Raw genomic sequence first — 14,060 nt, forward strand, 5'->3', positions numbered from 1 at the left:
TATATGTACCACATCTTCTTTATCCATTCATCTACTGATGGACATTTAGGCTGTTTCCATTTCTTGGCTATTGTAAATAGTGCTGCAATAAACATAGAGGTGCATCTGTCTTTTTCAAACTGGGCTGCTGCATTCTTAGGGTAAATTCCTAAAAGTGGAATTCCTGGGTCAAATGGTATTTCTATTTTGAGCATTGTGAGGAACCTCCGAACTGCTTTCCACAATGGTTTAACTAATTTACATTCCCACCAGCAGTGCAGGAGGGTTCCCCTTTCTCCACAGCCTTGGCAACATTTGCTGTTATTTGTCTTTTGGATGGAAGCCATCCTTAGTGGTGTAAGGTGATATCTCATTGTGGTTTTAATTTGCATTTCTCTGATGACAAGCAATGTGGAGTATCTTTTCATGTGCCTGTTGGCCATCTGAATTTTGTCTTTAGAGAACTGTCTATTCAGCTTCTCTGCCCATTTTTTAATTGGATTATTTGCTTTCTGTTTGATGAGGTGTGTGAGCTCTTTATATATTTACGATGTCAACCCTATATCAGATCTGTCATTTATGAATATATTCTCCCATACTGTAGGATACATTTTTGTTCTATTGATGGTGTCCTTTGCTGTACAGAAGCTTTTTAGCTTGATATAGTCCCACTTGTTCATTTTTGCTTTTGTTTTCCTTGCCCAGGGAGATAAGTTCAAGAAGAGGTCACTCATATTTATGTCTAAGAGATTTTTGCCTATGTATTTTTCTAAGAGTTTTATGGTTTCATGACTTACGTTCAAGTCTTTGATCCATTTTGAATTTACTTTTGTGTATGGGATTAGACAGTGACTCAGTTTCATTCTCTTATATGTAGCTGTCCAGTCTTTCCAGCACCGTCTGTTGAAGAGACTGTCATTTCCCCATTGTATGTCCATGGCTCCTTTATCATATATTAATTGACCATATATGTTTGGGTTAATGTTTGGAGTCTCTATTCTGTTCCATTGGTCTGTGGCTCTGCTCTTTTGCTAGTACCAAATTGTCTTGATTACTGTGGCTTTGTAGTAGAGCTTGAAGTTGGGGAGTGAGATCCCCCCTACTTTATTCTTCCTTCTCACGACTGCTTTGGCTATTTGGAGTCTTTGGTGTTTCCATATGAATTTTTGAACTATTTGTTTCAGTTCACTGAAGAATGCTGTTGGTAATTTGACAGGGATTGCATCGAATCTGTATATTGTTTAGTGAAGGATGGCCATTTTGACAATATAATTCTTCCTAGCCAGGAGCATGGGATGAATTTCCATTTGTTAGTGACCTCTTTAATTTCTCTTAAGAGTGTCTTATAGTTCTCAGTGTATAGGTCTTTCACTTCCTTGGTTAGGTTTATTCCTAGGTATTTTATTCTTTTTGATGCAATTGTGAATGGAATTGTTTTGCTGATTTCTTTTTCTATTAGTTCATTGTTAGTGTATAGGAGAGCCACAGATTTCTGTGTGTTGATTTTGTATCCTATAACTTTGCTGAATTCCGATATTAGTTCTAGTAGTTTTGGAGTGGAGTCTTTAGGGTTTATTAAGTAGAATATCATGTCATCTGCAAACAGTGACAGTTTAACTTCTTCTTTATCAATCTGGATTCCTTGTGTTTCTTTGTTTTGTCTAATTGCCGTGGCTAGGACCTCCAGGACTATGTTGAATAACAGTGGGGAGAGTGGGCATCCCTGTCTTGTTCCTGATCTCAGAGGAAAAGCTTTCAGCTTCCCGCTGCTCAGTATGATGTTGGCTGTGGGTTTATCATATACGGTCTTTATTATCTTGAGGTACTTGCCCTCTGTACCCACTTTCTTGAGAGTTTTTATCATGAATGGATGTTGAATTTTGTCAAATGTGTTTTCAGCATTTATGGAGATGATCATGTGGTTTTTGTCCTTTTTGTTGATGGGCTGATGTTGATGGATTTTCGAATGTTGTGCCATCCTTGCATCCCTGGGATGAATCCCACTTGGTCATGGTGTATGATCCTTCTGATGTATTTTTTATTTTGGTTTGCTAATATTCTGTTGAGTATTTTTGCATCTACGTTCATCAGGGATATTGGTCTGTAGTTTTGTTTTTTGGTGGGGTCTTTGCCTGGTTTTGGTATTAGGGTGATGTTGGCTTCATAGAATGAGTTTGGGAGTATTCCCTCCTCTCCTATGTTTTAGAAAACTTTAAGGAGAATGGGTATATGTCTTCTCTGTATTTCTGATAAAATTCCGAGGTAAATCCATCTGGCCTGGGGGTTATGTTCTTTGGTAGTGTTTTGATTACTGCTTCAATTTCATTGCTGGTAATTGGTCTGTTTAAATTTTCTGTTTCTTCCTTGATCAGTCTTGTAAGGTTGTATTTTTCTAGGAAGTTGTCCATTTCTCCTAGGTTTTCCAGCTTGTTAGCATATAGGTGTTCATAGTAGTCTCTAATAATTCTTTGTATTTCTGTGGGGTCTGTCGTGATTTTTCCTTTCTCATTTCTGATACTGTTGATGTGTGTTGATTCTCTTTTTCTCTTAATAAGTCTGGCTAGAGGCTTATCTACTCTGTTTATTCTATCAAAGAATCAGCTCTTGGTTTCATTGATTTATTCTATTGTTTTATTCTTCTCAATTTTATTTATTTCTTCTCTGATCTTTATTATGTCCCTCCTTCTGCTGACTTTGGGCCTCATTTTTTCTTCTTTTTCCAATTTCTATAATTGTGACATTATGCTATTCATTTGGGATTTTTCTTCCTTCTTTAAATATGCCTGGGTTGCTATATACTTTCCTGTTAAGACTGCTTTCGCTGTGTCCCACAGAAGTTGGGGCTTTGTGTTGTTGTTGTCATTTATTTCCATATATTGCTGGATCTCCATTTTAATTTGGTCATTGACCCATTGATTATTTAGGAGCATGTTGTTAAGCCTCCATGTGTTTGTTAGCCTTTTTGCTTTCTTTGTACAATTTATTTCTAGTTTATACCTTTGTGGTCTGAGAAGTTGGTTGGTAGAATTTCAATCTTTTGAATTTAATGAGGCTCTTTTTGTGGCCTAGTATGTGGTCTATTCTGGAGAATGTTCCATGTGCACTTGAGAAGAATGTGTATCCTGTTGCTTTGGGATGTAGAATTCTATAGATGTCTATTAGGTCCATCTGTTCTAGTGTGTTGTTCAGTGCCTCCGCATCCTTACTTATTTTCTGACTGGTGGATCTGTCCTTTGGAGTGAGTGGTGTGTTGAAGTCTCCCAAAATGAATGCATTGCATTCTATTTCCTCCTTTAATTCTGTTAGCATTTGTTTCACATATGTTGGTGCTCCTGTATTGGGTGCATATATATTTATAATGGTTATATCCTCTTGTTGGACTGAGCCCTTTATCATTATGTAATGTCCTTCTTTATCTCTTGCTACTTTCTTTGTTTTGAAGTCTATTTTGTCCAATACTAGTACTGCAACACCTGCTTTTTCTTTCTGTTGTTTGCATGAAGTATCTTTTTCCTTCCCTTGACTTTAAATCAGTGCATGCCTTTCGTTTTGAGGTGAGTCTGTTGTAAGCAGCATATAGATGGGTCTTGCTTTTTTATCCATTCTATTACTCTGTCTTTTGGTTGGTGCATTCAGTCCATTTACATTTAGGGTAATTATTGAAAGATATGTACTTATTGCCATTGCACGCTTTACGTCTGTGGTTACTAAAGGTTCAAGGTTAGCTTCTTTACTATCTTACTGTCTAACTTAACTCACTTATTGAGCTATTATAAACACTGTCTGATGATTATTTATTTCTTTCCCTTCTTATTCCTCTTCCTCCATTCTTCATATGTTGTGCATTTTTTTCTGTGCTCTTTTTAGGAGTGCTCCCATCAAGCAGTCCCTCTAAAATACCCTGTAGAGGTGGTTTGTGGGAGGCAAATTCCCTCAACTTTTGCTTGCCTTGGAATTGTTTAATCCCTCCTTCATATTTAAATGATAATCGTGCTGAATAGAGTATTCTTGGTTCAAGGCCCTTCTGTTTCATTGCACTGAATATATCATGCCATTCTCTTCTGGCCTGTAAGGTTTCTGTTAAGTCTGATGATAGCCTGATGGGTTTTCCTCTGTAGGTGAACTTTTATTTCTCTCTGGCTGCCTTTAATACTCTGTCCTTGTCTTTGATCTTTGCCATTTTAATTATTATGTGTCTTGGTGTTGCCCTCCTTGGGTCCCTTGTCATTGGATTTCTGTGTGCTTCCGTGGTCTGATAGGCCATTTCCTCCCCCAATTTGGGGAAGTTTTCAGCAATTATTTCTTCAAAGATATTTTCTATCCATTTTTCTCTCTCTTCTTCTTCTGTACTCCTATAATGAGAATATTGTTCCGTTTTGATTGGTCACAGAGTTCTCTTAATATTCTTTCATTCCTGGAGATCCTTCTATCTCTCTCTGCATCAGCTTGTCTGCATTCCTGTTCTCTGATTTCTAGTCCATTAATGGTCTCTTGCATCTTGTCCATTCTGCTTTGAAGTCCTTCCGGAAATTGTTTCATTTCTGTATTCTCCCCCTTTAGCTCTTGCTTATTTCTCTGCAAGTCCATCAGCATGGTTATGACATTTATTTTGAATTCTTTTTCATGAAGATTGGTTAAATCTATCTCCCCAGATTCCTTCTCAGGGGAGGATGTGGAGGATGTCTGGGTTAGTCTGGTCTGGATCAAATTTTTCTGCCTTTTCATGTCAATAGATTCAGTGGTATGCTGTTGGCTCATCTGTCAGCTGGGAGAACCAAGACCCTTTCCACTTGCTCCTGGCCTTTCTCTCCTGGGACAACGGTGACCCCTAGTGGCTTGTGTTGGGCAGTTGTGCGTAGACTGGGTCTGTTTCTTGCCCAGCTGCTATGTAGGAAGCTCCCTTGCTGTGGGCATGGCCAGCCTCAGGCTGCTACTCTGCTATGGCAGGGCCGCACCGGAGGGGGAACGGGCGGGGGGGCTGTTTATCACCGTGAGGGGTCTCAGAGCTGCACTGCTGCCCAGGGGGTTAGGGCTCCTGGAGTTCCCTGGGATTCCCAGCAGCTGGGCTAAGTGTCCCGGGGATGCTTCCATCGAGCTGTGGGGTCCCTGTCCCTTTAAGACTTTCAAAAAGCAATCAATTTTCTTTGTCCCAGGGGCGCCAGCTGCAGGGAACCGCTTGCAGGTTTTACTGTCCCGTTTCGCTAGTTTCCCGCACTCCTTGCACTGTGTGTCTGGCGCTCCAGGTGCAGATGGCTTGGGCTGGCTGTTTAGCAGTCCTGGGCTCCCTCTCCCTCCCTGCTCCAACTCCTCTCCTTCTCCTGGAAGCTGGGGTGAGGGGCGCTCGCGTCCTGCCGGGCCAGGGCTTGTATCTTACCCCCTTCATGAGGCGCTGGGTTCTCGCAGGTGTGGATGTAGTCTGGCTGTTGTCCTGTATCTTCTGGTCTCTCTTTTATGGATAGTTGTATTTGTGGTATTTTCAAAAATATACATGTTTTTGGGAGGAGATTCCCACTGTCCTACTCATGCCGACATCTTGGCTCTGCTGTCACTGGTATCATTTTGTTGTATTTCCTTCTATGATTTTTTCCATATGCGTCTATTTACTAAATAATATATATGTTTGTTACAAGGCTGCAGCTACCTGTCCTTTAAAAGCAAAGGCAACATTATAGGATATGCATTTTTTTCTTATTATGTAATCATCCTAACCACCATTTTTAATGGTTCTGGAATAGCCCACCAAGTGGATATGCTGCTGTATACTACCTAACCATTCTGCTGTTGAATATGGAGGTCCCCATCCCCCACTTCTTTTTGCTATTACAGATTAGGTATAGAAATTATCATCTTTGTATATACACAGCTTTTCCATATTTTGGATTGACTTATTTCCTTAGATTACCAAGAGTAACAGATGTATTAAAGATATTTCTTCTGTTGGCTCAAATTTGGTAGGAGGAAAATATATACATGTATATATAATGTTTCCATTTCTCTTCTTCTCATTATTAGCAATGCTAAATACTTTTTCATGTTTATTATTTGTTTCCTTTTTTGTGAATTGTTTATGTCTTTTGCCCATTTTCTGAATACTAGTGTTTAAAAAACTTAATTAGAATAAAGATTTTTAACTCTGTTATATTTGCCATGACTATTTTCTTGCCTGTTTTTGTTGTTATTTTAGCACAAAAATAATAAAATCTTATTACAGAACTCCTGAAAACCAGAGAAATACATTTTTGAAAGTCATCAATATTTCTGGCACCCTAACATAACCACTATTATCATTCCCACTAGGTTTTTTTATGTTTCCTAAGTTGTAATTGCAGTGTGCATACAATTTTAAGACCTTAAAAAAATGCTTTTTAATGAACACAAAAGTATTTTCTCAAAAAGCCCTATACTCTTCATAATCATCATTTAAAATAATATTCCATGGAGTAGATTCACCATTTCCTTATTGCTAGAATTCATGCTATTTCTAATATTTTTGTTTTACAAATAACACTGATAAACACCATCATGCAGATAGTTCTTTCCTTATTTTGAATTAGTTTCTTAGGAAACATTCTCAGGAGTCGAATTACTTGATATAAGTACATTAATACATGTTGGTTACTGGACTTCTTTCTTAAGGGGTTGAGGCAAACTACAGTATTACTAGCAAACTGAGTACTCTCCTTTTCAATTCTGTTATAAAATTATAACAGAAGAGGCTACCTACTTATTTTAATTTCCATTTCTTTGGCTAGTAGTGATGAACATTATCCCATATTCTCCAGTTATACTTAAACTCTTTTTCAAGTTGTTTATTCATGTTGTCTGTATTTTTTCCTATATGTAATACTGTATGAGTACCTTAAAAAATACACACCTATCACACTTCATATTTACGTCAAATATGCCTTTTTAGTCTGTGTTTAGATTTTATTTTTTAAATGGCCACCAAACCTGTTATTTTTTGTTTTAAAATTTTATATAGCCAAATTTGTTGATCTTGTTCTTTGTGAGTTTTTCTATTACTTCCTGAGCTTAGAAAACTATTCCCCTTCAGAAGCTTGTAAACATTAATTCATTCTAGATTCTAGTTCTTTTTTTAATTTGCTATTTTATACTTAACTCTTCAACCAGCTCCACTTATTTTATTACAGGAGATGAGGGTATAAATGCTACAAGCTGTCACAACATCATTTACTGTACAATCCTTTCCTCCCATTCAATTGTAATGCATCCTCTTTAACAGACTGAACTTTTATATATATCATTCTTGGGGAGTGTACTATAACATTGTCCAATCTTAGACCAGAGATACAGGTGTTTTCATTACTCTAGTTTTGTATGTTTAATATCCAATAGTGTTAGTCCCTCAGTTCTTTTGCAGAATTTTCTTTGAAAATCACTCTTCCTTGGCTTTCAAATACACTTATTTGGTATCTTACTTCTAAGATATGGATTTCTTGAGGACAGGACTGGTTTTTTCCCTTATAATAGATTGCTAAGCATAATATTACTTGGTCAATAGGCATGAATGTTTCCCCCACTCTCTCAACACTGATTTCCAAAGTTTTCAAAAAGAGTGTGCCAATTTCTCTCTAATCCTGCCAGCACCTGAGTATGATGAAGAACTTTTTTTTCAAAATTGGTAGGATATAAAATATACAATGCTTCAAATTTTATATCTCTGCTTATTAGTGATGATAAACATGCTTGATATACAGTAGGTGCTTAATCAGTGCATGTTGAATAAGTTACATGTATGAATCTGTACATGTATTGGGGGATGGGGAAATTTAAGCAAATATTATGGTTATAATAGATAACTTAGATAACTGCTGGACAGATGTGAGTTTGTGGCCTAAATGCCTGTAGTCCATCTGTAGAGAGATTTAACAGGTGCCAAGAACCCTCTAGAATTTGGACCTAAATTGAGGCAATCCCTAGAGACTCTCTGTAATTTATATTCCCCACAGGCGTGTCTGTTTCTAGGCAAGATAAGCTGAAAGCTGTCTGAAATGGGTAAGGTAATAGTGTGCGGGTATGCCCACACCTACTGGCAGACCAGAAGCAGCCATGGTGGGCTCAAGATAGAGTATGCTTCCTTTGGCAGCTAAATAGCCATAAGAAGTTGCAGATATCTGGGTATTCCACTAGAAACTGACCCAGGCCCTACCAGGCCTTAAGCAGTGAATTTAAACACATAAGATTCTCCAGTGCTCTGTGCAGAAACTAGATCTGATTTGTATGAACAGGCATTTTCCATGAAACCACACTACTTTTCTTTTCAACTTGCTAAGCATATCAAGGCATAGAAGTCCTTAGTTTGAATAAGCTTGGTTTTTCCCCTTTCATCTGTAGTGTATAGGAAAGAGATTATTTTTTTCTCCTAGGGATCATGTCTTTATTTTGAATTGTTTTAATAGAGCAAAGGCTAACAAAGGGCAGGTGGTTTCTCTTGTTTTTAAGGCCATGCAAAACTCATTACTAAACACTGTTTCTCTTTGCTCCATTTCCTCAGTAGTAGATTCTACTAGTAAACTCTTTTTTTTGGTCATGAAATCTGCTGCTTTGATGAAAAGAATTCCATGTTATTATCTTAAACTGCATATGCTGAAATTGTGCTCAAGGTTTTATTCTGAAAAATAAAGTGCGGTTTTCTCTAGACTCAAGAGCACCAGAGTATCAAGGTCATGGCCAATGGTATGAACAACTGGTGCATGAATGATGCATCAGTAGTTCGTAACACTGCTGCTTCATTTCATTCACACAGCATGTTGATAAAGTCAGAGTTTTAAAAATCCTCCCCGTCCAACATGTATTAAGTACTACAGACATACTGAGCAAGAAGCAAAATGCTGAATAAGGCCCAGCAGTCCTTGTCAGACAGAGTACTGCTATTTGAAACATTAACACAAAACTCCAAAAGGACTTCTCCTCTAACTCCAAGTAGCACCTAAGAACAGATGTTTCATAAGCCTAATTCTTGGTTGGTTGCCACTTTCCTTAGAGACAGCAGAATAACCCTTTGTTAATTCTTCAGCAGTTTGCTTTAAATCTATACTCATCAATTCTCCACCTATTCAAAAACCTGCTTACCACTTCTTTCAAGAACTCGCTTTAAAATTCACCTCTTCTGAGACTTCCATGATTAATTTCTTCCTCCTGCTAAAACTCCAGCTCATATGTGCATTCAATTGTTATAAAAATTGATGTTGCTCCCTAATTATTCTAGTTTTGTTAGTGTTTCTAGAGTCTTCTGAAGACACGGGAATTTCCAGAAAGCTGAAAAAGAATTTAGAGATTTTCTAGTTATATCCTTTGCCACACCCATTTTCCTTATGAAGAAACTGAGGCTTAGAGAGGTTAATTTGTCCAAGTCAGTTAGCCAAGTTCGCAGGAAAACTAGGTACAGAGCCCAGATGTCCTGACTTTTAATAGTGTGCTTTCCACTATTTTATGCCATTTTCTATGTCTCTTGTATCTCTTCAGGATGCCTAGGAAAGTGCTATACACACACACACATACACACACACACACACACACACACACACACACACACACACACGTCTTTCAATAAGTGCCAATTCAATAAGCATAAGAGCTTATGTAACTGAGAACCTGACTCAAGAAATGAGACAGAAAGCAGAAAGGTCATTTTCTTACTTCTTTGCATGATGCCACCCTCCGGACCAGTTAATCGCTACTTTGCACATTCCATCAATCAGGCATTGGGCCGCTGTGATTGTAGCCCCTCCTACAGCAGCTGCGTAGTCAAATATCCCTTCGGTCGCTGGGCAGTCATAACCTTTGGGCAAATATCAGAAGAGTTTGTTAAAAGAGGAAATGGAGAAACAGGAGGTATGACATTGTGATTTATAATAAGAAATATATATTTGGTTTCTGGACAGAGCACTTAAAAGTCTTGGAATTTTCCAAGTGATGACAGCAATAAAGCTATCTTTGTTAGGTTAATGGAGGTGACTTACTGCACCTAAGGTTGGAGTTTGCCAGTGGATCCAACCAGGTGATTAGAGGGTTAGAAATACCAGTCCCAACACCCCTGACCTCCTGTGAGGGGAGAGGAGCTGGAGATTGAGCTCAGTCACCAATGGGCCCGTGATTTAATCAATCATGCCTATGTAATGAACTCAAAAGGGAAATGTTCAGACAGCTTCCCAGTTGGTGAACACATAGAGATGCGGGGATAGGGGCACGCCTGGAGAAGGCATGGAAGCTCCACATCCTTTTTTCATATCTTCCCCTATGCATCTCTTCCCCCTGGCTGTTCCTGAGTTATATCCATTTATAATTAACCCATAATCTAGTGAGTGAATGAGTTTCCTGAATTCTGTGAGCAGCTTTAGCAAATCAGTTGAACCCAAGGAGGGGGCTATGGGAACTTCTGCTTTGCAGCCAGTTGGACAGAAGGACAGGTAACAACCTGGATTTGCGATTGGCATCCTGAGTTGGAGGGGGTCACCGAAACCTCCAATCTCTAACCAATTACTCAGAAGCACAGGTAACAACCTGGACTTATGATTGGCATCTGAAATAGGGAGTGGTCTTAGGGGACTGAACCCTTTACCTGTGGATTCGGATGCCATCTCTGGGTAGTGTCACAGTTGAGTTGAATTGTAGGACACCTAGCTGGTGTCCTGAGCATTGGTTTGTGGTGGTGGTCGGGGGGGAGGAAACACCCCTCCACAGATTGGAAATGGGTCCAAAACCCTACCAGGAGGAATAGGTTAAGAGGTAAGAACAACACACCCTACCAAAAGCTACTGTGCTAACATCAACTCCAAATGAGAGATAAACATTTACAGTATTTGGGAGAAAATTTTGTTAGAGCTAGAAATGCTAAACCTTCGAGATGATCTAGTCACATTCTACAGATGGGGAAAGAAAGGCCTAGGAGATGATGTCTTTCATCTATGGTCGCTCAGAGCCGGGTCTCTTGACTCCCCCGCCATCCCTCCAACCCAGTCCAGAGTTCTACAAAACCATGCTGTTTGTCTAGACTGTCCTATTGGCCACTTAAAAAAAATGCAGCTGGCCAACATTCAAAAGACAAGAAACAACAAATGCTGGTGAGGATGCAGAGAAAGGGGAACCCTCCTATATTGTTGGTGGGAATGTAAATTAGTTCAACCATTTGGAAAGCAGTATGGAGGTTCCTTAAAAAACTAAAAATAGCAATACCATTTGACCCAGGAAGTCCACTCCTAGGAATTTTTTTATTATTAAGGTATCATTGATATACAATCTTATGCTCAGGTTTCAAATGAGCAAAACTGTGGTTACTACATTCCCACTCCTAGGAATCTACCTGAAGAAAACAAGATCCCAGATTCAAAAAGACATATGCATCCCTATGTTTACTGCAGCACTATTTACAATAGCCAAGATATGGAAGCAACCTAAGTGTTCATTAGTAGATGGATGGATAAAGAAGATGTAGTACATATACACAATGGAATATTATTCAGCCATAAGAAGAAAATGAATCCTACCATTTGCAACAACATGGATGGAGCTAGAGGGTATAATGCTCAGTGAAATAAGCCAGGCAGAAAAAGAAAAGTACCAAATGATTTCACTCATTTTTGGAGTATAACAACAGAGCAAAACTAAAGGAACAAAACAGCAGCAGACTCACAGATTCCAAGAAGGGACTAGCAGTTACCAAAGGGAAGGTGGTGGGGAGGCAGGGAGAAATGGATTAAAGGGCATTATGATTAGCACACATAATGTAGGGGGGTCACAGGAAAGGCAGTATAGCACAGAAAAGAAAAGTGGTGACTCTATAGCATGTTATTATGCTGATGGACAGTGATTGCAATGGGGAGTGGGGGGACTTGATAACATGGGTGAATGTTGTAACCACAATGTTGCTCAGGTGAAACCTTTATAAGAGTGTGTATCAGTGATACCTTAATAAAAAAATGCAGCTGTTTAATGAGAGATAAAGTCGAAAACTTAGCCAGAACAGAAATCTGTATTGAAGTTAAAATATAAGGTCACAGGACAGTTAAATCAGCATGTATACAGCCAGAACTGGTTTGGGTACTGCTACAAAAGCCTAAACAACTGAAATATTTTCCCCTATCTGATCTATCATTCACATCTGCTCAACTCATATGGTTTGCTTGGTGAGATACATACAGTGAAGATTAAGAGATTAAAAAAAAAGAGAGTATAATAACACTGTGATGAATACATTAGTTCTTAATTTAAAAGTATTCAAGACCATCATGCCAATTATAAAAGGTTAAGTAGTTACAATCTACATACAGAGGTTGTCTAGCTCCCATCATTGCCTGGTTATGATTTTACCTAGCCCATATTCTGTGGAGTCTGGATGATCATCATCTCCTTCTTGGCTGACCTTCTGGAGATGCTGCAGATAGGCATCAGTGTGGAAGGTGGCCATCTCCTCCATGGAGGCCACTTTGGGCTTAACTATCCTAATAATAACAGAGAACAAAGAGAGGTGAGTGAGTCAGACCCAGAGAATGTCAGAAGCTAGAAGTAGGAGCCAGCATTCTGAGCATAAAATACAACTCCCAGTTTCTGATTCCACTGGGCTGACACAACAAAAATGTCTGTTCCTCTAGTGACCTATATAATCTTTACTTCCTCATATCTAGGTAATGATGCCATTAATAAGGGGTGAGTGGATAAATTTTTTCCCCTTGAGTTTATAGGCAGGTGGAAAATAGAGTGAGCATATTTAAATTAAATAATCAGGTATTAGACACTCTGAGTTACAACTTTCATGATAAACCAGCAGGCAGACATATTTTCATTTGAATCAGTTCCTAATTGGGGCATATAATCCCTTTGGTTATGGTTTTCTTTAGTGGGCGGCTATATTGTCATGAATTTTGAATTTGGAGTCAGGGAACTGGGACCCTGTCATAACTCTGTACTTACCAGATCTATAACCTCAGGTAAGTTGACTATCTGTAGTTCAGTTTCCTCATCTGTAAAGTGGGGAGATCTTCTAAGACTTATGTGAAGATTAAATGATACAGATATGAAAATGCTTTGTGGATAACTATCACTATTATTAAACGATAAAAAAATAGGGAACCCAAAGTGTAAAAGTCCTTCACATATGCCTTTGAGCAGAAGAAGAGAAGGGGCAAACAGGTTGGAACCAGGATTCACTCAGAAGCTGTTAACCACCTCTTCACAAGAAGTGACAAATAGGAGTGACTGACAGAACACAGGGGGCTAAGCTAATAACAGGACTTACCATCTCTAACCTCTAGCGGCCTATTCCCCATTTCCTTTTCTTGACCCTGCTGCTGCCACTACTGCTCTCTAGCCCTCATCACTGCCACTCATAGGGTGGTCTATAGGCCAGAAGCATCACCACCTGGGGGCTTGTTAGAAAAGTTGAATTTCAGCCTCACTTCAGATCTCCTGAATCAGAATTTGTATTTTAACAAGGTGATTTATATGCACTTTCCAGTTGGAAGAGCAATGACCTAGGCCACTGGGAGGCAGTAGTGGCTTTTTACATTTGCCAAATGGGACCATGGCCATGAGTTTCTAGTGAATTAATATGACTGTACAGGCTACTACTATGACCAAGCAGGCCAAAAAAAAAATCCTGTGGATCAGCCTCAAAAACTAAGTATATGTAAGCCAAGATGCAAGGATTCTTGCTTTAAGAAAACATGTCTACACCCTCAGAGGTGACAAATCTGCCCATCAAAATCAAAATTTTACAGTTTCTTGGACCATGTTTCCCAGCCCTAATAGATCCCTTTTTAAGCAACCTTCCTTGTATTTAACGGATATTCACGGAAACCTCTCTACTTAACAACAAGGAAATTGGACAGCTTTTTTGCTTTCTCATCTTAAAGTGATTTTTGACAGGTTAAACAGCTTTGATGGATGGCATGAAGTTTTTATGTTTACCAAGCACATGGGTTAAAACAGCTGAGAAACATTCCTAAAGAAGGTATTCAATAACTGACTTTGTTAATGATAAAATTCCAGGAGATAAATGAAGCATACCACACTAGCTGGCATAGACAGATAATCACCCACTGGCCAGAAAATATCACACATAA

The 14,060-nt window shown here is 38.8% G+C and overlaps 1 protein-coding gene across 13 annotated transcripts in view; it reads right to left on the reverse strand.

Moving 5' to 3' along the window:
* Positions 1 to 14,060, reverse strand: part of HDAC8 (histone deacetylase 8) — a 296,351-nt gene that overhangs the window by 280,694 nt on the left and 1,597 nt on the right. For 12 of the 13 annotated variants that reach the window (XR_005026032.2, XM_057495522.1, XM_057495523.1 and 9 more), the window contains exons 3-4: positions 12,310 to 12,440; positions 9,640 to 9,781 (exon numbers count right to left, since the gene is read on the reverse strand). Coding sequence is in view for 12 of the 13 variants with exons in the window: in XM_057495522.1 (XP_057351505.1) it covers positions 9,640 to 9,781; positions 12,310 to 12,440 (273 nt within the window). In the remaining variant the exon portion in view is untranslated. Of the gene's footprint in view, positions 1 to 6,101; positions 9,259 to 9,639; positions 9,782 to 12,309; positions 12,441 to 14,060 lie in introns of those variants that run through there. The other variant, XM_057495524.1, reaches the window with a different exon arrangement.

Source organism: Manis pentadactyla, chromosome X (assembly GCF_030020395.1).
Source record: "Manis pentadactyla isolate mManPen7 chromosome X, mManPen7.hap1, whole genome shotgun sequence".
In the NCBI taxonomy this organism is placed as follows: Eukaryota; Metazoa; Chordata; class Mammalia; order Pholidota; family Manidae; genus Manis; species Manis pentadactyla.